The sequence below is a fragment of the Myotis brandtii genome, unplaced genomic scaffold (genome assembly GCF_000412655.1).
Source record: "Myotis brandtii unplaced genomic scaffold, ASM41265v1 scaffold810, whole genome shotgun sequence".
Lineage (NCBI taxonomy): Eukaryota > Metazoa > Chordata > Mammalia > Chiroptera > Vespertilionidae > Myotis > Myotis brandtii.
The window spans coordinates 1,633,876-1,659,128 of NW_005371274.1; the positions used below are offsets into that span (position 1 = coordinate 1,633,876).

Consider the following 25,253-nt stretch of genomic DNA (forward strand, 5'->3'; position numbering starts at 1 on the left):
AGGGGTCCCAGATTGGAGAGGGTGCAGGCTGGGCTGAGGGGACCCCCTCCCCCGCCCTGTGCATGAATTTCATGCACTGGGCCTCTAGTAATAGTAATAATAATAACAGTCACCATTAGGATAGCACTTACTGTATGCCAGGGACTGGTCTAAGTACTTTATATTCATTATCTCATTTAATCCTTGCCACAACTTTACGATGTAAGTGCTGCTATTATATCCCCATGTTACAGTAAAGAGAGGTTAAGTGAATTATTAACCATAGACACAGAATCCAACCTGGACCAGTCTGACCCCAAAGCTCTTGGTCTGATCCACCTTCAGGATAAAAACGTCTTATATCCAAACCTGGACTGAAAGTCCCTGGAGGGCAGGACTGTCAAGCATCTGGCACCCCCAGCATGACAGCATCTAACAAGGGGTTAAGAAACCCAGCAACTCTTTTCTTTACTCCATAAATACTAAGAAATGGCGCAACATCAATTTACTATAAAGTACAAGTTTACTCTTTTCATTTGAATGAACCACAGTGTTATTTGTTCCCTAAGGGGTGACACAAAAAGGCTCATTTAACATTTTGGTTTTTTGAAATGGAATATACATAATGAAACTGCGTTTTATCTACCAGGATACTGGGTTGAACAGGGTCCTCCCAAAAGTCATGCCCATCTGTAACCTCAGAATGGGGCCTGACTTGGAAATAGGGTCTTTGCAGATGTAATCAAGCTGAGATGAGGTCACACTGGATTAGGATGGGCCTATCCCAATGACTGGAGTCCCTCTAAGAGGTGAATTCAGACACACACACACACACACACACACACACGCACACACACACGGGCACACCATATGAGGACAGAGACACACAGGAGGACACTGTGATGACAGAGGCGGACTGGAGAGATGGCCAAGGACTGCCAGCAGCCACCAGCAGGGAAGAGAAAGGCATGGAACAAATTCTCCCTCAAAGTTTTCAGAAGGACCCAAGCCTGCTGACACCTTGATTTCAGACTCATAGGCTACAGAAACGTGAGAGGATAAATTTGTATTATTTAAGCCACCCAGTTTGTGGTACTTTATCACAGCTAGGAAACTAATACACAGGGTCTGGCTTAGGAAAAATGTCAGTGTGAGGAAAGGCATGCTGATCCTCCTGATTCAGAGGCTACTCCTAATATCCTACCAGTTGGAGCTGCCTTTTGTGGGCCAGAAAGTACCTCTTTCCGATGCAATGGTCAGTGAAGGAGGTGAGAAGGAAATGGGTAGAACGACTCAGTTCAGCCCCTGATGGTGTGTTGCTCAAGACCTCTGTGTTTCATTGGTCATCTCTGCGGTGGCAGCACACGGGAGCCACTGCAGAGCTCCTGTGGGACTGAGAGAGTCTGAGGACCTGGCAACAGGTCCTGGTGTGATGGGCACAGGGTGACTGCAAAACGTGTGGCTGATGTGCTGGGGCTACGTCGGCCCCCACTATTCCCAAGGAAGAGGAGTCAGTTGACCCTTGCCAGATTCACACAACTACTTGGCCAGTAAGTGGGTCAGATCCTGAATGCTGGGCCGTCTGTGTGGTGTGGGTGAGCCGGGCAATGGCTGGGGTCAGGCTGAGGTGAGACGAGAGGTCAGGGAGGAACGAGCAAGGACGCCACAGGGCAGGAAGGGAGGTGCTGCTGCGGATGCTGAGCAGACCACTTAGGCAGGTTCAGAACCAGCAGAAACTAAGAGAAAATAGAACCTGAGAAGCCAATCCTGGCAAGGAAGAGCACCAGGGAGCCTCCCAAGAGGAGACTTTCAAGGCAGCAGGTGAGCGGGTGGGACAAGGGGCCCCTTCGTCTGGGGCACATGCCAAGGCTGAGGAAACAGAGAGGGGTTTGGTGACACATCTCAGGACGGAGGAAGGGACAGAGACACTTCAGCATCGCATCTCCCTGGAAAGACGCTAAGAGGAGGCCAAACTCAGCTGTGCGAAAGGCCTGACTGTCTTGTAGACTTCCGTCCACCTGTGGCCCAAAGTCCTCCCCCAGCCCCCACCCCCAATCCCATCCAGAGCAGCACCCGATGGCTCCGAGTGACTGAAAACGCATGTCAGAGAACAAGGAGAGAAAGGTGGGTTATGCAAAATTTCAGTTGCTTAAAGGACCAAGGGGCTGTCTAGCGGTGGGGAGTGGGGCTGGGGATCAGGGCCAAGGGAGAGAAAGAAAGAGGTTCCAAAACAAGGGCACTGACCAGGACACTGGCGGCCAAGAGCACAGCCTGGTGGTTGCACACTTGGAGGTAGACAGATACATGAGGAGAGTAGAGTTCGCTCCTGGAGCCTCCCAACCAGGGGACATTGTCAGGGGTGGAAGCTACAAATCCATAGCAAAGCCTCGCTTAGAAACTTCTGCTGGAGTCTGTATGTGCTGGATCAGCTCACTGTGAGGCACTGTCTTACCTCCCGATTCAGGGCAGCTCCACCTGCCTCACGGGGCCCTGTCTAGGTGAGCAGGGAGCTACAGACAGTGTAAAGACAAGGAAGGCTTTCTTGGAGACTCCTTATGTCTTCCACAGAGCCCCCCTGGGGTAGGCTGGGCCTTCAGAAGGGTCAGCTTACCTCCCATGCCTGACACGCTGGTCCCACTGTAGTCATTTGGATGTGGAGTTGAGGGAGGATCATAGCCAATCACCAAGTCAATGGTGGCCTGGGTAGAAACAATGCAATATAAACAGAGTCAGTGCAGGGTGTTGGAATGCTATGGACCAATGCAAACCAATTCAGCAGGAGTTAAAGTTCTAGAAGGGGTGAGCAGGGCGATGGGAAAGTGGGAAGAGAAAGAGAGAAGGATGACACACTCCACTGTTTATATCTTCCCATGTGTGAGCCTAGGTGGAGTGGGAACGCCTGGGAAAGCAATTACCTGTTACAGGTGGCCAAGTGTCTCAATGCTAAAGGGTGACCTCATAAACTGGAAGAACGTTGTGACAGGCAAGCATGAACTTGTAATCAGCCTTCATCCTAGACTGGAGATCGCCTCCAATCACAGAATTACAGTCAGTCGCAGAGGCTCCTTGTAAATGATTATGTGTTTGTTTGCTCCCTGACTTCTTTAATTGCTAAAATTTATTTTCACACTTCTTTCTTAAAAGAACTTTAAGTGACAAATAAAAAATTATATAACAATGTGACCCATAAAATAGGTAAAAAAAGGAATCAAGTTTGATTAGAGGAAACAAATACACAAATCAGGAAGTTCAAGATTTGCATAAAATGTGACCTTAAGATGGCTAGAAGTCAAGGCAAGATTGGAGAACTGAAAATGCTATGCAACTTTCATTATCAGAAAGAAAAGAAAAAAAACATGGTAATTCCTTATAGGAGATAGTTATTCCTACTTTTAAAATCTGAGATAAATTTCTCACATGGTGCATTATTTTACGGAAAAGTTTCCTCTACATTTATATTTCATGAACCTACAAAATTTCAAAAACATTGGCTAGGGGGAATCACCATAGGGATGTGAACACATGCCCACAACCATATCAACCAAACAGAAAGGAATTTTAACTGCAAAAAATGAGGAAGTATAAACCTCAAAATAAAGGTTCCCTTGCAAATAAAAATGGCACACACCCAAGTTCCCAGTTAAAATACAGACAAAATATTTAGGACATACTTATTCTAAAAAAACCATTCATTGTTTATCTGAAATTCAAATGTAAAAAGGCATCCTATACTTTCATTTGCTACTTTGCTACATGTGACTCTTTCTCTCTTTCTAAAAAGCAATAGAAAAAATATCTTTGGGTGATGAATGGATGAATGAATAAACAAATAAATAAATAAAAAGGCAGCCAGAAAAAATCACTGACTTGTACCATGTTTCCTAAGTATCATTTTGCTCAGTCAGGTTTTGGGTATATAGATGATAGCCAACATTCTGAATTTAAGTTGCATGGTTAGAATGCTGATTCACAGGAAACCTATCAGAAAATTGACATTCCTAATCGATGTTGAGAAGCCTAACCTATATTCTTGTCAACAGGGATGGCCTTTTTTAAAATAAAATTTTCTCCCTGTGCCCAGGCTCCCAAGCAAAATAAGTTGATTGGAAAATGAAGGTGTTAGAGGTTAATGATTTAAGAATGGTAGCTTTATAAAAGCACTAGAGGCCTGGTGCACGAAATTTGTGCACTTAGGGGGGCATCTCTCAGCTTGGCCTGCGCCCTCTCGCAGGGAGCCCTCAGGGGATGTCTGACTGAGGCTTAGGTTCGCTCCCCACGGGGAGGGGGCCTAAGCCCTCAGTTGGACATCCTTAGTGCTGCTGCGAAGGCGGGAGAGGCTCCTGCCATCGCCGCTGGGCTCACCAGCCATGAGCCCAGCTTCTGGCTGAACAGCGCTCCCCGTGTGCACTGACCTGCATTGAGCATCTGCCCCCTGGTGGTCAGTGCGTGTCATAGTGACCAGTTGTTCTGCTGTTGGGCCAAAACCGGCTCTCCAACATCCCCCAATGGTCCCAGATTGTGAGAGGGCGCAGGCCAGGCCGAGGGACCCCACCACTGCACAATCAGGGCCGGGGAGGGATGTGGGGAGGGACTACAGGATGGCTCCAGGTGTGTCCGGCCCATCTTGCTCAGTCCCGATTGGCTGGACCCCAGCAGCAAGCTAACCTACTGGTCAGAGCGTCTGCCCCCTGGTGGTCAGTGCACGGCATAGCGAGCAGTTGAAAGTAGTGGCAGCATATCATTAGCATATTACAGTTTGATTGGTTGAACAGCCGACCTGACGACCAGACACTTAGCATATTAGGCTTTTATTATATAGGATGTTAGCAGTCATATGAAATCTCAGAGCTGATGCTTGAGTCAATGTTTTTTACATGCACTTGAAGAGAATTCTGGTCTCAATATAACATCAATATGGACTTACTTAGGAAGGCTGTGATCAGAAAACATATACACTGAGTGGCCAGATTATTATGACCACCCCATCAGTACAATGAAGTGAATTAGTTATGCAAATAATAATAATATTAATAATAATAAAAACCTTGAGAGTATTTGCTTAGGAAGTTTTCAATATTCAGTATTTTTGGAAGTGTCAATGAAGTACTGATGGGGTGGTCATAATAATCTGGCCACTCAGTGTAGATGCTAATGCAATAATAAAGATCATGCTACTAACTTACTGATATTCCAAGGTAATATTAATAAGTTACCTTCTCTAGAATGTTTCAAAGAGTATCTGATACACACAGCTATGCTCACCACACAAATGTTAACACCCAAGAGAACATGCACCAAGAGAGGGACAGACTTGCTTTATAGTATTTTGTTGTAGAAAATCAAATTTATCCAGTTCTGTGACCGGAAACATAGGATAAGGCCATATCCTTTGCAAATGGACTAGTTTATCTCAAAATCAGTAGACTTGTGTATGTGTGTAGTGAGCTAATTATAATTTCACACTTTTTTTTGCTTCATCATCTCACTTCGAAGCCATTCAACATGAGAGGAAATGCTCACCCCAGTATCTTGCCCCCTTTCGTTTAGCAGGGAGATCAGTTTGTACGGCAGCGATCTGCTCTGGTCGCCGATCAGGTCCTTCAGGGATATAGTGGCTGTGCCAATTAATCTGCAGAGGAAATGAGAAACAGTAACCTAGGTAAGAGGCATGCTTCCATGACTCACCAGACCTCCTAATTTCCTTCCTATCCACCTGTTATCAATGAAGTCACTCCTAATGAAATGTGGGCCATTTTGTTCTCACCCTAGTAGGGTAACTTGGCAGTCAACATTACGTATCAGCCATCACTTCTCCATAACAAGTAATCGTTTTAAGAGTCTAACTATGGTGCCTATGAAATATCAAGTCATGATGAGATGGGTGGGTGAGAGGCAAAGACTGAATATAGCCCCCCTACACCCTCAAATCCTGGAAGAGAGAAGAGCAAGAAAAGATTCAAGCATTCCTCTGTGGTAAAAATTTGAAAGGAGCCATAAAACTTGCCCACATAAAAGCATCCCCCCAAGCAGACATTGAACTGTAAATAGGTTGCAAGTCTACTGAGGGGGCTACCTTGCAACCCCATGTACTCGGGAGCAGCATTCAAAAGTTGGATGTGTGAGCTTCTCTTTCTTCTCCATAGACTATAGTCTATAAATTGAGGGTTATACACCCAGGAGGATTTGAGACTGGGTGAAGCGAAACAGTTCCCTCTGTGAAATGCAATCAAAAAGCAGGGGTGTGCTCTCAGGATGGAGACCGAAAATGGAAAAGAGAAATAGTAAGATTTTTTAAATGTTATTTATTTACACCTCGTCTACATTTGCAGCAACATATGCTAATAAATAGCAGATACAATAGCATGGAATATCACTAGCATAAAAATACAACACTAAACATAAAGTCCTCAAAGTAATAAAAGAGATTCCTTATATAAAAAAAAAACACCACAATCAGATTGAAGAAACTGTAGTTGAGTATAACACTTAACTCTGGTCTCCGAGAAAAAATAATCAGAAAAGTTCATGTTATGGGAAGATATTCATTTTATTTTGAAATGCAGTACATTTTCTTTAAAAATCAGGAAGTGAAAGTTGATGTCAACCCAGGCACACGTCGTTTTTGAACTGACATACATCCGTATTCTCCTCCCCCACTCAGACCTCAGAAATAGGACTAGATAGGAAATCTGGGGTCTGTCACCCAACCACATGCATTCAGCAGGAGTAATACTATTAATTAATATTATATTGCACAAGGCCATAATGTTGCCATGGCATCCTGTTTCACCAAATGACCCAATGATGTGAACCACTTGCATATGGTTTCTTGGCAGAGTACACTTTCGTGGACAGAACCCCAGACGAGACACTCAACAACCCTGATGGATTCCAATCTCTTCTAATATCAAACGTAGAGTCAGTTAATGTCAATGGAAAAGGACAGTTCTGCCTCCGGAGGGATGAGTGAGCTTCTCAGCCCTTTTGAGTCAATATAGACATTAGGTCTCTCAGGCGATGCTGAGCATTGATGGGACCTTCACAGAAAACATTTTCAGATGAGTACGTTTACTCGGTGTGTTTGTTAGATTTTACATGAGTACGGTTTCTCCTCGCTTGGATTTTCATTCCCCTGGCACATTGAGGACAAGCACCTACGCATGACTCCATCTGCACCAGATGAAACAGGTAAATCTCCCACACAAAGTGAGAGTCCCTGGCAAAATCTCTTCCGCGTCTCATTTAGCTCCACATGGTGTGAGCCTGAGAACTTCTCTCCATGTTTTAAAAATAGGGCAGTAAGCCAAGGCGTTGTCTAGTTGGGTTTTTAAGAGGAACAAAATGTGCAAATTGCAGCTTTCAAAGTCATCTGACAGGTATTGCGTGTCCTGGAGAGATATGGAAACACACTGGATTTTATTTCTCACAATTCCATGATTCAGAACCTAACTTTACGATTTAAATCAGGACATTGCACCCTTAAACATGTACCAATCTGCTTTTGCTAATGTCAAGATGACATGAATGTCTACCAGCAATAAATAAGTATTGGAACAAAACAAAAAGTACAGCTTGCTGGGGTAACGCTGAAGTTAAAGAAGATGGCCTGGGGCTAGACCAGCATCTACCAACCTCAGCACTCCTGATACTTTGAACTGGAAAACTCTTTGTTTTGGGGGGCTGTCCTAGGTCTTATCAGATGTTCAGCAGCATCCCTGACCTCTACCCACTAGCAACTCTACACATTGCCAATTGTCCCCTAGTGAGCCAAATCGCCCTAGGTTGAGAACCTGTTCCAGCCTTAACACTGTGTCCCACCATCTTTCGAGGCCTTAGCTAAGTCACCTAACTCTCTGAGCTGACTTCATTATTTACAATTGAGTGAACTGAAATAAGTAATTCCTCAGAACCTTCTCAGCTCTAAAAATCTGCCACGAGGCTTATGTATTTGACTAGAGGCCTGGTGCACGACATTCGTGCACTGGAGAGGGGGGGGGCTCCTCAGCCCGGCCTGCACCCTCTCACAGTAGGGAACCCTCAGGGGTCCTTAGCACTGCCGCGGAGGCGGGAGAGGCTCCCGCCACCGCCTCTGTGCTCACCAGGCTTCTGGCTGAGTGGCACTTCCCCTGTGGGAGCACACTGACCACCAGGGGGCAGCTCCTGCATTGAGCATCTGTCCCCTGGTGGTCAGTGCACATCATAGCGACTGCCATTTGGTCAATTTGCATATTAGTCTTTTATTATATAGGATGTCTTCTACATGTACCTATTTAGAAAATCATATCATGTTAAACATTTATTTGTCTTAAAGTCCTTGTTCATTGATTTAGGGGGAAAAAATATCCTAGATATCTGGGTCCATAATGGACAATCCAGAATACTAGGCAAAGGTTATGCCTTCAAAGGTATTAGTCTATAATGTTGCAAGTCAAACTTCAATTCACACAGGGTGCCAGGAGGGAAAGTTAGGCCAATAACAGAAATGTGAAACACAGTGAGTGATAGGTAAGACAACAGGGAGTGGTGGGACTTGTGGCTAACTGGAGAGACCGGGCTTGCTTAAAACACAAAACCCATCTGCTGGCCTTTTATGGTCCTGAATGGTTTTTATAACTTCATTCTGACTCAACCACTATCTGCTGCTTTCTTTTCCCCATGAGAGAAGGTGATAACAGATAACTGACCAGGAATGGAATAAAATAAATGAAGCCAATTATACAGGCTCACTGCAATTCCTTCTTCAGAAACCTTTAGTCCCATTTCTTATGATTTTCTTCATAAAATTCTGATGCTTTTGTGTCAGGGGGGAGGGGTACAGGGAATGTAAAAGAAAACTTGAATTTCTTTTTATCTGAAGTACAGATAGTGTGTTTAGATTAAATCTCCAAAATATTTTTAACAGCTGAGTTCAGCTGAAGAAAAATGCAAACAGTTATAACTTCTAAGGCTTTCACTATAAGTTGAGGACAACAGCCCCAATGGGGAAGTCTGAGCTCTGTAGGAGCAAAGGCATGCCGGCTGGCCTGGCCTATTTTCTATGATGTTGCCTGGATACAAAATACTGTGAGTCTGGGAAATGATGACTTGGCCTCCTACACGGGGCATAAGAACAGTTCAGTCGGACCACAAGCCAATTTCCTTTAAAGGAGATGACAGTGAACCAAGAACCCATTTTTTTCCATATTACTAATACTATAAATATGTTCAAGTGTGACAGTAATGTGGAGAGTTAGCCCTGTATGCTCATGGAAAAATAAGAGTTTCCCCATGGACTCCACCCACCACTGAAACAGATGGGCCACGTCTCAGAAGGAAACTTTATAGTGAAAGAATCCCGAGGCCCTTTGGCTCTCCGGCTTTACTGGTGGAATTAATAAAATGCAGATGTATTCTGACGTGCAGAAAAAGCCAGTCCTGCTCCTTCCTGTTCCATCGATGTCCATGCAGTTTCCAGTTGGAACTCTCTGTGACTAGTTCTAAGCAGTGGGAGTAACTACTTGAAACTTAGCTGTTACGATTGGGGGAACAAAAGAGGGTAGTTGTAAACTGGTCAACTTAGTCGTGCAAGAACTTCTTCAACTGTTTCTCTCTTGTTAAAACAAACAGAGTCTGTGTGTTTGAAAAAGAGCGTTAGTGTGGACACAAATGTTAACAGCCGCATGCCACTATGGTGAGTAAGGGCTCTGCTGGCCGAGTTCTTAATCAGGGAGCTCGTGGATATGGAGCTGCCGGTGCAGCAGGGACATGCTGAGGACACGAGGAGGGAAGGAAAACTGCTGGAGGCTGGAAAGTAATCACATGCTGCTGCACTGTGTCTGCCCCTACGGACATCCCGACTTCCCATCCTCTGAGGGTGGAGAACAGTCCCCAATGGGGCTGGGGACAAATACTTTTCTGAGCTGCTCCAAGGTCCCCACAGAAAACATGAAAGGGCCATTACCGACCCACTCTTTGAAGCACTGGGCTCTCAGCCAGCTGAGCCTAGTCATTTGGGCCTTGTGGCCTTTGGGAAGGGTGGGGGCGCTGTCACCCTGCCCCACACTTGCCCCTCCCCTGGGCCAGGATCTGGCAAGCTCCTCCCTGGCTCCGAGGCAGAAAGCGGGGAAAGCCAAGCAACACACCCTCAAAGGGCACTCCCCCGTCACCCTCCTGAGTCTCCAGCCAGCCCATCTTCACTCTCTGGATTAGTTCATATATCATTCCTCAAAATGTGGTTCCCCAGACTTCCCCGTGACAGAATAACTGGGGCGGTTATAGATTCCCAGGACCCTGAGTCAGAGTTTTCTTTAGTTAATTCTTATGCCCAGGAAGTTTGAGAAACAATGGTTTTAGTGGGACAGGGAAAGGTGGAGGGGCGGGGGTTGGAGAAGGGGGTGTGTGTACTTTTAAAAGCACACTCAATATGATAACATAGGCTCATATCTGAAAAATGGGCATAGAAATCCAATTATTTAATAGAACAAAATATAAACAAAAGTCCATTAAAATCTATGTGGCAGGTCTAGCCAAATGCACCCTTCCTATGGCTTCCTGTCTTAACATCACACCAGGATTCGAGAGCCTTGAGGTCTTTGTCCTGTTCTTTGAAAAGGGGCAGGGTTTTTTAGAATACATATAGATAAACGCTGGTCTACACAGTGGTTCCCAAACCTGGCTGCCATTAATCCATCCACCCCTTGGGACCTTATAAGGTAAGGAGGACAGCATAACATAGGGATTAAGATCTTAGAGCTAGGCAGAGCTGGCTAATTTGTACTCATCCTTGTACTATAGGTTAACTTCTCTGAGCCTCAGTTTCCTCATCAGAAAAATGGGCACAATGAAAGCTCCTACCTAATAGCATTGTTGTGTGGATGAAAAGGGGGTCACATACTAAACCTGACAAGCTCAGGGGAGGCCTACACGGTTGGCCTTACAAACTTGGGAGACCGAAAGTAACCACATAAGATGGTCTGAACATAAAAATTCCTGACTAAAACTGAGTCATGGAGGAGAGCCACCGTGCCTAGGCCTGTAGATACCTTGACAAAGGTCAATCTTTATCTGAAGTGAGGGTCCTTGTTTTGCATCTAAGATAACATAGCTTTGAAATGACAGAGTAATCTCCTTTTCCAGATCCCTCAGGGCAAGACCAGGAACCCCTCATTGTTATCTTGTTTCCCCCCCATACCACCTCTAGGTGCCGTAAATGTTAATTGTTAACTATCCTGTTCCCACCACGGTAAAAGAAATATGAGTCTTTCCCTTTAACTTTTTATCCAATCCCCGAGGTTTCCTGCTTTGCCTTCTCCTGCCCCCTTAACCTACCACCAATGAATTTCATGTATCCCTCCTTATGTCTCCTTCTTTGATTCTAATGTATAAAAAAAGCTGCAAAACTGTCATTCTCTGGAGCATTTTCTCAAACTGTTGACATTTTGCTTCTCGGTAATTGTCAGTTTGGTTCAAATAAACTCTCAATAATCCTCTACAGGTTTGGATGTTCCTTACCTTGACAGTTGTAAGGATTAAAAGAATGACGTGGACAGTGCTTAGCAGTCACTTTTTATTATTATTTCACACTCTGCCCTAGAAAAAGGGACCTGAAAAAAAGCATGTGACTCCAGGCCAGGACTTGCAGGGAAAGCTGATCTGAACTCATGCACAGCCTAAACCACAGGAAGGCAGCTTTACCTATCCAGGGGTAGGGGCAGGGGGGCATGAATGAACAGGTAAGAACCCGTTGTGACCTGGCTAGTATGGCCCAGTAGTTGGAATGTCATCCCTTGAACCAAAGGGTCATGTGTTCAATTGCTGGTCAAGGGCATGTGCCTGGGTTTCAGGTTTCATCTCTACCCCGGTTGGGGCGCATGCAGGAGGCAACCAATCAATGTGTCTCTCTCACATCGATGTCTCTCTCTCTCTCTCTCTCTCTCTCTCTCTCTCTCTCTGTCTCTCTCCCCCTTTCCTCCCTCCCTTCCACTCTCTCTAAAATTAATGGAAAAATATCCCCGGGTGAAGATAAAAAAAAAAAGAACCCATTGTAACTATCCACATCCATTTCTATTCAATCATTGTGAAAAGTTCTTCAAACCAGTCCTTTCTCTTACATACATCCAATAGCTCCTTCCCCACCCTCAATGCTATACATACCATGAATCTGTTTGGAAATAAGTGTTATTTTCAGGATTAGACCAGAAATAAACTTCAAGCTGTAGTTGAATTCTAATGAAATCCAATTTAGTGGAACCTGAATGAAGTTTTCAAAGCCTTACATCTCATGTTGCATTATAAAACAGACCCAAAACAAAAACCATATCTAAACCAGCAGGCACGTGCATGCACACACACCCCTCACCCTATCGTTTTCTCTGCTTTACTTTTCTTCTTCATACTTATCACCATCTGATGTACTACATGTGGATTTATTTATTACCTGTTCCCTCCACTCAGATGTAAGCAACCCACCCCCCACACCCCCTCCCAATGCCTGGAGCAGTATCTGATGCACTGTACACATCTATAATAATAAAAGTGTAATATGCTAATTAAACTGGACGACCTTCTGGATGAAGCTGGGGTTGCTGGGAAACCCAGGTCCCGGGTGCCTGCCAGCGGCCGGAGGGAAGCCGGGGTCCTGGGTGCCAGAGGGAAGCAGGTGCTGGCAGCTGGGGGAAGGAAGGCCTACTCTTGCACGAATTTCATGCATCGGGCCTCTAGTTAGCAAATATTTGCTGAATGATTATATTAACTAATATATCACTGAGGATAGTCCAATGACCTTACAAAAGATTTACAGGTTATAGAGCTCCCTCTTCTAAGAGATGGTCCTCCAAGTGCAATTGGAAGATAATTACAGCTCTTGTCATTATGAAATGCCTTTCTCTTCTGGTCTTTCTGGGTGTCTTTCTCTAGGGCTGTGGCCATGTTTACTTAAGAAGAGATGATAACAGATGCCAGCAGGACTGCACACCTACTTAATTGACCTCCCAAACAGTGGGCTTCGGCCTCTCCAGCCCGAGACAGCCAGCCCAAACCAGCTTTGATCTTTTCCTAGTTTTGCCGCTCTACTGAAAGTATGCAACACATAGAACTCAGAGCTGAGAACCCTAGTCCACAGCGACATCTGCTCCTGGTGTAGGTTTCCACACAGCCTGAGACCTACTCCAGTTAGAAAGCCTGCCTCAACCATGGGCCGTCCCTCCCTCCTCACCAGTCACACGAGGAGAAGGAAAGGTCATGGGGACCACCTGAGCAAATCCCACTCCCGTGTCTACACGTAGCAATGTCTGTCAGAAGCGAGTCTCATCCCTGGGAGAGATGTAAATGAAGACAAGGTCTTTTGTGTACATACCAGGAAGTGAAAATTTCTCATAAGCAATACCACACTGTATCCCACCAAACTAACTCCACTCTAAACCAGTCTTTCTGTTTTCTCTCATTAAAAAATAAATTAAAAAAACCTTTGCCCAGGGAGTTAGTATTTTCACAACCCAAACTTGTCCTTTTTCTTTTTCTAATTCTATAGGCCCCAGTACCACTGTGTGTGTGTGTGTGTGTGTGTGTGTGTGTGTGTGTGTGTGTGTGTTTCCTCTCACTTTCACATCCTGGCACCCTGGCCCTCAACCCAAACACACACACACACACACACACACACAGAATAAATCTTGGAAGGTCTGATCTCTGTGTAAAATAATGTAACATAACTAAATCAAATCCATGTGTTTCCACTCAAAGAGCTGGGTGACTTTCAGCGATTTGGTGAACCTCTCTGAGCCACATTTTCTCATCCATAATTTGGAAATAAGTCTGCTTCAGAGTTATTACAACAATCGAATGTAATTATGTGTGAAATAGCATTAACACAATGCCTGGCACATGGTAAGCAATAGATATTAGCTCTTATATTGTACCTCAAGAAATTGAAGTAAATTTTCCTTAACTACATAAAATTTGCCCTTAGTTTATTGAGGAAGTATTACAATCCCCTTATAAAGATGAAGAAACTTTTCAAGAGTCACACAGGCAGTAAGAGCCAAAATCCAAACGAATCGCATGATCGTACAGCTGACCACTTGCCCACACCTCCTCTTAAGCAAGATCTTGGGTGAATTTCCTCCTAGACATATTATTAGGTCTTAGGCATCTCCCTCTTACTCATACTACAGCAGAACAGAGGCCTGGCTCAGTGATTGATACTCAAATGATGTTTCTAACTTTGCTCTGCATTTGTGTGGGGGTGTATGTGATGGTGGTTTGAATGCACAAGTGCACACACATGGAGGGAAAAATGAGAGTACTAGGAATGCAAACTCTAAGGGAGATAATTATGGTCTTTTACCTCAGACATTATAATTTGCATCTCTAGATGTTCAATTTGGGTCTTTTTTATATCTCCCATGTCTCTACTTAACATGCTCAAGCATACGTCTACTTTCTTAAATTACTGCCTACTAATGATATTATCCTATATAATAAAAGCCTAATATGCTAAGTGTCTGGTCGTCCATTCAACCAATCAAAGCGTAATATGCTAATGATATGCTAAGGCTGCTCAACCGCTCGCTATGACGTGCACTGACCACCAGGGGGCAGACAGTCGACCAGTAGACCAGTCGCTATGATGTGCACTGATCACCAGGGGACAGATGCTCTGACTGATAGGTTAGCTTGCTGCTGGGGTCCAGCCAATCATGACTGAGCTAGATGGGCCAGGCATGCCCTGGAGCCCTCCCGCTGCTCCTGGCCACTGCCAGCCCAGCCCCCAATGGGCCCCCATCAGGGCGAGCTGGCTGGACCCCACCCATGCACGAATTCGTGCACCGGGCCTCTAGTCTATTAATAATAAAACATCTGTTGTTTTTGCACATTGCTAAAGTAAATCTTTCTGGGTACTCTATCCAATGCTCATAAATTAGGTTTTCCACCCTGGCTGGTGGGAGCATTACCAATTCCCAGCCCTGTGTGTGTTTCAAGAAATATTCTATTCTATTCAGATGGTTCTTTTCCCTGCCTCAGAGAGTAGTTTCCTCACTGCCCAGTACTCAATTGAAGTACTCAATTGAAGTGTCAAGAGAACCCTTTGTAATCAGGGGTGCTGTGTGTGTGTGTGTGTGTGTGTTTCAATTGAAGTGTCAAGAGAACCCTCTGTAATCAGGGGTGCTGTGTGTGTGTGTGTGTGTGTGTGTATGTGTGTGTGTGTGTGTCTAGACTCCCATCTGCACCTCCCCAACTCTGGGAGACAACCAGGATGGATCTGCTGAGTTCCCTGTCCCTGCAGCCTGGAAATGCTCTCTAGGCATTACGTTGGATGCTCACAGTTATTTCCCCTCTCTCTCGGGGATCACCATCCTGTGCTGCCGATTTCCAATATCCAAAACTACTGTTACATATATTGTATCTAGTTTTTTGGTTGTGTCAGGGAGAAGCTCCACATCTCCCTATAAAACAGCATGAGCTTTGGGACAGGTATTTGTTTCGCTTGTGATCCACCCCTCTGATGTTCTGACCCCTTTGCAGCTTCAACCCAAGTTGGAACCAGAAAGCTGTTCCAGAGAGCTGAGCTGGACAGAATTCATATAAATAGCCCATTATCAGTGGGCTAGTTGTTAGATGCAAGGTTCTTTAGAAATGTTACATTTCATTGATGTGGTTGTATCATAAACTCACTTGTTCATTCATTCATTCAACAAGCATTTCTTGAGGGTCTACTAAGAGCCAGGGTAAATGCTGGTGTTAAAGCATTGAATACCATAGCTATGGACCTTCCTGTCTAGTAGAAGGCCAAATGAGTAAATAAATTGATAAGAACATTTCAGATGGTGGTGAAAGCTGAGCGAGATGAAGTAGATGCATGGACCACACATACCCTTGAGTACTTGTCTAAAACCTAACCCAAATAGCCACATGCCTGGATGGAACTCCCTCCACCTTCCTGCACCACATGAGCTCCTTAGCAAGAAGGGCTCTGAGGAAATAAAATAGGGCAGAGAGATGGAGAGTGGCGGCAGGGTGGGTGGTCAGAGATGCTGAGGTCAGAGATGACAAGATTTTACATCTGTTGCAGTTGAAGGGAAAGAGCTCTCCATGCAGAGGGAACAACAAATGCAAAAGCCCTACTTGGTATCTCTTTTTCCTCCCTGGCATGTGCACACACAGACACACATACACATCACACACACACACACACACACACACACATTTGCAAACGTCTCTCATTCCTACATTTTCAAGCTCCTGAAGATGATTTTTCTTTAGGAACTCAAGTGGAGTGCAACAGGACCAGGATGCCAAGGGATCAATGTCCCAGTCTCAGCCCCTCTGAGCTCAAATCTCGCCTCTGCTTCCCAAGGTCATTGTGAAGATGAGCTATAGTCTCCGAATTTATCTTGTCCATTGTGGAGCGTGAGCATGAGTGCTTTAGTATTCAACAGTATAAAAATGCCTACTTAAAATGTTCACCTAGGGAGGAGCTACTAGTAGATGGTGAGTATTCTTTTATTTGTTTCAAAATTAGAAAAATTGCTTCCATCTTAGCCAAAAGATAACCAATCATTCCACCTACATTTTGGTTCCTATAGGTTTTCAGTATAGTGTAAAAGTCAAGAGTACAGGCCTGCCCTGGCTGGAGTGGCTCAGTTGGTTGAGTATCGTCCTATGCACCAAAAAGTTGCCAGTTTGATTCCTGGCACATTCCCAGGTTGCAAGCTCGATCCCTGGTGGGGGTGCATGCAGGAGGTAGCTAATTGGTGTTTCTCTTACACTGATGTTTCTCTCTCTCTCTCTCTATCCTTCTCTCACTCTCTTTTCCTCTCTCTCTAAAATCAATAAAAACATACACTTTTTAAAGAGTACAGGCCTGGATATAAATGCTGATTCTGACACATACCTATTGTGTGACCTTGAGCAGATCACTAACCTCTCTGAGGAAAAACAGGACCTGCCTCCTAGGGTATCTAAGAGGATTAAGTGGGATAATGCATTCAAAGGCTCGGCATAGTCCCTGGCACACCCGAAGTTCTCACTGACTGGTGGCCATGCTGCCTGCCTGCAAAGGGAACTCTCATTCTTCAGCTGCTGAGAAAACTCTTCCACTCTGACGTTTCAGCTAAAAATATCATTTCATGCTCGTCATGTGACCAAGAGGCTCCTCCGGCTCTTCTCTTGCCATCATTCAGTCTGGATGGCTGGTTGGATGACTATAAAGTGAGGAAGACAGAGCCTGCACTGAATGCCCAGCCCTCTCCCAGTGCCTGAGGGGGGACGTTAGTGACACACAGGCGCTGTGCTTCCTTGGATTGGATGGGGCAGTCGCTGTGGGTGTGGGCATGGACGCATAGGCAAAGCCAGGCAGCCTGGCACTGTTTGCTTACAGGCCCCAGAGCAGCAGATGTGAGAGCCTGGAGCAGCAGACATATTTGCACAGCCGGTCTCCACAGCAACAGGAAAGTTAACAGGCAAGACATTCCTTAAGCTGGGAGAAAAATCCTCTTCCCCCACCCTGTGCTTCCAGGTGAGGAAAACGTTCCAACACTGAGCGGTGAGCAGTCCTCAAAGGCTGAAACTTTAGTAGAAAAGCCAAGAAGAAGATATGGGGCCAAAACACACAGTTTGAACAATCACCCAGCTATGAGTATAATTTTTTCCCTGCAGGTAATGTGACTAACGTCTACGCATTGTTTAGTTGGAGGAAACAAGGCCAAAGGTCACAATTGCTGGCTGAGGATGGTAAGAGGACAGGCATGCCAGGGCATCATTATCACACTGTGTCCACTCCAGAGCTGATAGGGTGGGCCTTTCATGGAAGACAGGAAACAACCATGCAGGGAAATCTGCGGACAGAGAGCTAATCTCCTAACTGAAAAGACCAAAGACCTCTCCCAACGATCCTGCTCAGGGCCCAGAATTCCCATATTGTCCACTCCTTCAGATAAGTCACCAGTGACCTCAGTCCCAAGGTCATCATTCCTGGGAAGTTAACACAGTGAACTATCAGCAGCCCTTAGACCATCACTCGGATCTGTTTCTGGAAAGTTCCTTTCAGCCCGCAGCTGGAGATCTTGGACAGAACTTGGCTGGAGATCCTGGAGGGAGAACCTCGCTATGCTGATGAACTGAACCCTGTCTCCATGTCATTCCTTCTTCGCCGACTCTGTCCACACCTTTGGGGACTCCTGGACCCGCTGGGGTTGGACCACAGCAGGGGTGCATGCAGGAGGTAGCCAATTGGTGTTTCTCTTACACTGATGTTTCTCTCTCTCTCTCCTTCTCTCACTCTCTTTTCCTCTCTCTCTCAGATCAATAAAAACATACACTTTTTAAAAAGAGTACAGGCCTGGATATAAATGCTGACTCTGACACATACCTATTGTGTGACCTTGAGCAGATCACTAACCTCTCTGAGGAAAAACAGGACCTGCCTCCTAGGGTATCTAAGAGGATTAAGTGGGATAATGCATTCAAAGGCTCGGCATAGTCCCTGGCACACCCGAAGTTCTCACTGACTGGTGGCCATGCTGCCTGCCTGCAAAGGGAACTCTCATTCTTCAGCTGCTGAGAAAACTCTTCCACTCTGACGTTTCAGCTAAAAATATCATTTCATGCTCGTCATGTGACCAAGAGGCTCCTCCGGCTCTTCTCTTGCCATCATTCAGTCTGGATGGCTGGTTGGATGACTATAAAGTGAGGAAGACAGAGCCTGCACTGAATGCCCAGCCCTCTCCCAGTGCCTGAGGGGGGACGTTAGTGACACACAGGCGCTGTGCTTCCTTGGATTGGATGGGGCAGTCGCTGTGGGTGTGGGCATGGACGCATAGGCAAAGCCAGGCAGCCTGGCACTGTTTGCTTACAGGCCCCAGAGCAGCAGATGTGAGAGCCTGGAGCAGCAGACATATTTGCACAGCCGGTCTCCACAGCAACAGGAAAGTTAACAGGCAAGACATTCCTTAAGCTGGGAGAAAAATCCTCTTCCCCCACCCTGTGCTTCCAGGTGAGGAAAACGTTCCAACACTGAGCGGTGAGCAGTCCTCAAAGGCTGAAACTTTAGTAGAAAAGCCAAGAAGAGATGGGGCCAAAACACACAGTTTGAACAATCACCCAGCTATGAGTATAATTTTTTCCCTGCAGGTAATGTGACTAACGTCTACGCATTGTTTAGTTGGAGGAAACAAGGCCAAAGGTCACAATTGCTGGCTGAGGATGGTAAGAGGACAGGCATGCCAGGGCATCATTATCACACTGTGTCCACTCCAGAGCTGATAGGGTGGGCCTTTCATGGAAGACAGGAAACAACCATGCAGGGAAATCTGCGGACAGAGAGCTAATCTCCTAACTGAAAAGACCAAAGACCTCTCCCAACGATCCTGCTCAGGGCCCAGAATTCCCATATTGTCCACTCCTTCAGATAAGTCACCAGTGACCTCAGTCCCAAGGTCATCATTCCTGGGAAGTTAACACAGTGAACTATCAGCAGCCCTTAGACCATCACTCGGATCTGTTTCTGGAAAGTTCCTTTCAGCCCGCAGGACCTTGAAGGACTGAGACACAGGACAGACAAGTTTTGTTGGAGAAAAGAATTGGCAGATGGTGCACATGTGGCCCAGAGGGCAGGCCCAGTGGGAGCCGGGAGCAGCAATAAGGACAATGGGTGCTGGGAGAAGTCAGGGGGAGGAAGCCCTCCCGGCAGGAGGGGAGGGAAAGGTTGAGAGCGGAATGAAGAGCAGCTTCAGGTTTGGCCTGGAATCTGCCTTTTTCCATTAGGCCTAAAACTTCCCCTGTCCCAACAATGCCATAGGAACAGCTGCTTGTTTTGTCTTCCTGCTCAGCAGACACCATGGCACCAAGTGCAACCTATCTCAGCAAGATGCATGGAGCCCCCAACTTTAGAAGGACCCTTATAACAGGACCCACTGTAGTTTTCTTTGTTCAAAATTGCAAAGAAAAATGTCCAGGTCCAGATTGACCGCACATCAACTCTATCTCCAGAAATACACACCAAACGCTCAAAGTAGGTGCCAAGGTGGGCCTTGGTGGGGATTTGTCCTCTTCCATCACTGCTGTCATCCAGGGGCCCCACTGTGTTTCAAGAGGTGTAAAATGAACATATAACAGTCTCCCAGTATTGTTTTTCCCTGCTTCCTAACTGGTTTCTACTTCCAGTCTCCACACAGAAAGCCTGGGCGATCCTTCTAAGATATAAGTCAGATCATATTCAAAACCCTCTAATGGATTCCTGCTTGACTAGGAATGAAATCCAAAGCTTGTGTTGTGGCTTACAAAGCTGTGTGCTGTGGCTCTGATGATCTCATCTCCCTTCCCCGTCCCAGCTTCTCCTGCTCTCTAAGCTCCACCTGACTGGCCTCTTCAGTGCTTCTCCAACATCCCAAGTGATTAGGGCGGCCATCTAATTTAGTGGCCAAACCAAGCCACTGTTGACAGCAAAAGGGGCATTATTAATCATTGTGCTGCGACCATAAACCAGGACTGTCCTAAGCAAATCTGGGCACATGGTCACCCTACCTGAACTGTTGCTCTCGTTGCAGCCCTCTGATCATACCAAATGCGCCTGAGGCTTAGACATACATTTGTAAACGCATTCCCATTCTACTAGGAATGAAATTACTACAAATTGGGATGCTTCTTACAATTGGCACAGGTATTTAATATCAGGCTTCCTTCTCCCCCAAACCTGTTATTAATTTAATAGTACATCTTATGGTCAATGACATCTTACAATCAAGGATACAGAGTAATTTGGTTTCTTATGTGGTATGACATAAAGGAGAATTCAATGATCAGAGAGTAGGAATACCCTCCTGCCAAGCATTTATTTCCATCGGAAAATAACAAGTAAGTAACCTGGTGTTAGGCACTGGTTTCTTGTAAGCTAGTTTGGTTTGAATTGTTTACCTAAGACTGGGTTCTGAGTCAATATAAAGCCCGAGTCCAGATCAAGGAATGCAGTGAATTTACTGAGGTCACTCTGTCCCATGGAAACCTAGTTGGGAACCCCTCCAGCTTTACCCAGGGGACTACCCTGGGTGCCACCATGGCGTACCATCACACCCCTCTCCCCCATTGGAAATTGATAGAGGCAATAAGACAAGGAAACTGGTTTAGATCTGTTGGGTTTAAAAGGCCAATAAGACATTAAAATGGAAGTGGGGCTGGAAGTATCATTTGAATGAGATGTATATGGGTCACACATAATTGGGAGAAAGTATTTTCCCTGTGTCCAATATAGCTGCAGTTCAGATAAACCACCAGAGGTAGGAAATGACTATATGCAATTAACAAAGAAGTTTCTGGAGTGTAAATAGCTTTCAGACTAAGTGCCAAACTGGATAGGCTAGTGGTGGCTTAGTGTCTGCAGCCTTTTAGGAATATACTAGTAGACGTTTGAATAAAAGCACCATGACTGATTAACCACAGCTGATATTGGTTCAGAAGTGGGGGATGGCATGGAATTAAAGTATGATTATTGGAAGTATTATAAAATGTTATTAAAGATATGTTCTTTCAATAAAATAAACAACAGTAAGATAATATGCCAAATGAGAAAAAGAGTTGAAATCAACTTACTTATTTTGTCCAATTGTCTCAAAATCTTTCACAACAATTCCAAGGGAGGATGAAAAGTCGAGTGGTATGCCCCTCAAGTCAAACTCCAAAATCTGTCCACAGAAAGGTTATGAAAACAAAAAGGCTGTTAAAAGGATCAGGGAAGACAATGAAATGTGCCAACACTAAATGCTGGGTCATTATCTTCACCAATGTCAATCTTTCAAATTTATCGTTAGATGGAAGTGATTAAATTATAAATTAAATTCTAAGCCTGGAGGCTGCTGAGGACTGTGGGAAAGTAAACCAGACTTAGCCTCCAAGGACCCGGTGGTGACTCCTGGCTCCTATTTACCAGGCTCTGTGTCCCTGGACACGTCGCCAACCCCTACCTCATAGTCAGAGAACTGACAATGCCTACCACAATGTTGCAAGAATAAAATAAAATGTAGACGTGAAAATGTTTTCTTCAGTGGCTATTTTTAAATTACTTGCTCTTCCTAAACATAATATTATCAAAGAGATGAATGACCTAGAAAACATTTTCTAAAATGCATCAGCCCCTCATTCAATGTCCCAGTGCTATAGTCAGATGAGACTTTCATCTTAATGCCACAAATCGCTGTCTACTGACAAATGTAAAAAAAAAAAAAAAAATCAACACAGTACCACTGATGCCTTTGATTGATTGTGTAATAAATGAATTAAATAAAGCAGTATCTACTGATGATTTAATTCTCCTTGTAATGGGTCTGGAATGGATAGAAAATTGTCTCATAGCTCATATTAGAACACACCCACTAATTCTAATAGGCTTGGGGTTGGCATTTCATTTGGTTAGGTTTCAGTTATAAAACTGCAATTAAGTTTACTTGAGCCCTGGCCAATTTGGCTCAGTGGATAGAGCATCACCCTCTGGACTGAAGGGTCCCGGGTTCAATTCTGGTCAAGGGCATGTACTTCAGTCGCAGGCTCCATCCCAGACCCTGGTTGGGGTACGTGTAGGAGGCAACCAATCGTTATGTCTCTCACATCAATGTTTTTGTCTCTATCTTTCCCTCTCCCTTCCACTCTCTCTAAAAATCAACGGAAAAAAATATCCTCGGGCAAGAATTACCAACAAAAAAAGTTTGCTTGATAAATACTTTTGCAATATGAGGGGGGAAATGGGAGGGAAACAAAATGGGGTCAGATGGATGATGCCCTGCGGAGGACACACCTGCTCACATGATCATACACCTCTCTGCCATCGCCCGTGTGGTGTGACCTCGAATATAAAGAGGACCGCTAGCATCACTCAGACCCGAAGCACTAAATGCACGCGTACGTGTACTTTTATTTTATTCTTGGAGCTCTGTGGGAGGGCTTTTCAGAAAGACATTCAGAAGCTTCTTGCCTTCACCTCATTCAATGAGAAGGTTTGGTCTTTCTCATATGGAGATATTGAAACTAGTTGGAAGAGGAAGTCTTCACAGCCTCCTGACTTAGTGAAAATATCAAAGACATTTATCACTGCACTTACCCAGGGAGGTGTGACTGGCTATTGGAAAAAATTATGGGGCTGACAATCAACTTTTCAAAAATTAGCCAGCATAGGAAAATCCTACTCAGTGGAAAGAATTACAATTTTCACATATCTATAAATATATTAACTACAGGGGAGGGGGGAAATAAATTATATTATATCCCTTCAATGCAATATTACATAGTCATTCAAAATGCTTTTGAATGAAATGATATGGGTATGTGCTTAGGATATAATAGTAAAAAAGTAGGATAAGAAACTGTACTTGCTTTATGAAGCTAATTTGCTAATTTTAAGACATCACGTTTTATTAAATATATTTAGTCAATAAACATTTATTGATATATCCCATATGTTAACAGTAGTTGCTTCTGGATAGTAGGACCAAAAGTACTATTTTTTTTGTTAATCCTCATCTGAGGATTAAAAAAATCAATTTCCTCCATTGATTTTTAGAGAGAGAAGGAGAGAGAGAGAAACATCTATGTGAGAGAGACACATTGATTGGTTGCCTCCCACATGCTTCCCAACTGGAGCTGGGGGTCGAACCTGCAACCCAGATACGTGCCCTTGACCAGGAACCAAACCTGCGACCCTTCGGCTCACAGCCTGAGGCTCTACCACTGAGCCACACCAGCCAGGGCCAAAGGTAATTTTTTATACTCATCTGAAGTTTTCAATATTTTTACGTTAAATACTGGTATATATTATTTTGTCAAAACAAGAACAGTAAATATCTTGACTCAGCTAGACACACAAAGTATCATGTGATACACTCTTAATTAGTCACAGGCAGATATGTTTTTAATTATGGAGCGTTCCCTCTGGGACTCTGGAGATGGTCTAATACCACCCCTTGCTCTACAGATGTGCCCACATAGGCAACATGACTGGACCAAGGCCACATAGCAAGCTCAAGGCTGCTCCAGGCTAGAACCCAGCCCTCTTCACCGCACCGCTCACCACACCTGCACCGCACAGGACATGCCACTGTGCTCTGTCTCCTTGAACTGCTCTGCTGTCTCCTTGGCCACAAAGGGAGACGGAAGGGGTGGGGGTGAAATGCAGAGATTCTCCTTCCAAAGGGAAGTGTCCACCTCTGACCAAAGATGGGGTCACCAGATGTAGCTTATTCGTAGAAACAAAGTTAAAAAAAAATTAAGTCACCTCATTCCAGACAGGGTTGAGTTCACTATCAATTTTCTTTGTTTTCTTTTTCTCATCTGCAAATAAAAAATAAGAGATACCAACAATTAGAAGTATTTATAGAGCAGGTACCATTCACTTGTTCATTCAAAGAACATTTCCCTGAAGGCCAACGATGTGCCTGGCTGTCCCTTTCATCTGTCTAGGGTAGGGGCTCTCTGAATCAAAGTTTTCCAAACCCAACAGCAGGTTTCAGTCTAAAACGTTTTTCCCATCCCCAGGTCTAGGGATGGGGGACTCAAAATCATGGAAATATGGAAACACCGCAATCCCCTGCCTCTCCCTCACCAGTTCCTGTAGACCAAGATTACCCAGGGCCTCTGTCTCTTCAGCTTTTTGCAGAAAGAAACCAACACAGCTAACCTTTGGCATGCAGGTGTCCCCATTTTATAAATGAGGACACGAGACTCAAAGGAGTGAAGAAGGGTGTCGGAGCTCACACGTGGCAGAGGTGTGCTGGCAGGACCCGGAGTTTCAGCTCTGAAGTCCATGCTGCCTCTGTGTGTGGTCAAGATCCTGACGGTTTAAAGATTAAGCTGGACTCCCTCCCACAGGCCTCAGCACAAGGTAATTTACAGGTAAACACTTTCCAGGACCCACAGAGAGTTGGGGGGTTGCTGCCTTTACTCCTGGTCCACCTTTTCTGAAGACACAAGGTTGTCTTTGTGTCGGAGACTCGATAGCACACCTACCTACCTGGTCGAGTCAACGTCAATCCAGCTGGTGTGTAAGTTTTCTTGGAGCGAAGTCCCAAGAGCAGGGGCTCCTATTAGGCCCCTCTGTCCCCAGATCCTTACCAAAATCAGAGCTAATGTTGCTCATCTGTTTTCAGAAAGCAAACCAGCTTTTCCTCCTGTGTGTCTCTTTTACCATCACACAAAACACAGCACTTCTGACACCAGATGTATGGAGCGGAGTCCCCCACCAAACAATTGTCTGCAATACCAGGTGGGTGTCCTACAATTTAACCCCGTTCTGATGCTATCTACCTGGAGAAAGCTCCAGA

At 45.0% G+C, this 25,253-nt stretch overlaps 1 protein-coding gene across 1 annotated transcript in view; it reads right to left on the minus strand.

The window, feature by feature from the left end:
• Positions 1-25,253, minus strand: part of MYOF (myoferlin) — a 142,731-nt gene that overhangs the window by 98,812 nt on the left and 18,666 nt on the right. Inside the window, exons 2-5 of the mRNA XM_005884066.2 lie at positions 24,209-24,264; positions 21,538-21,629; positions 5,500-5,608; positions 2,591-2,678 (exon numbers count right to left, since the gene is read on the minus strand). Of these exons, the coding sequence (XP_005884128.1) occupies positions 2,591-2,678; positions 5,500-5,608; positions 21,538-21,629; positions 24,209-24,264 (345 nt within the window). The remainder of the gene's footprint in view (positions 1-2,590; positions 2,679-5,499; positions 5,609-21,537; positions 21,630-24,208; positions 24,265-25,253) is intronic.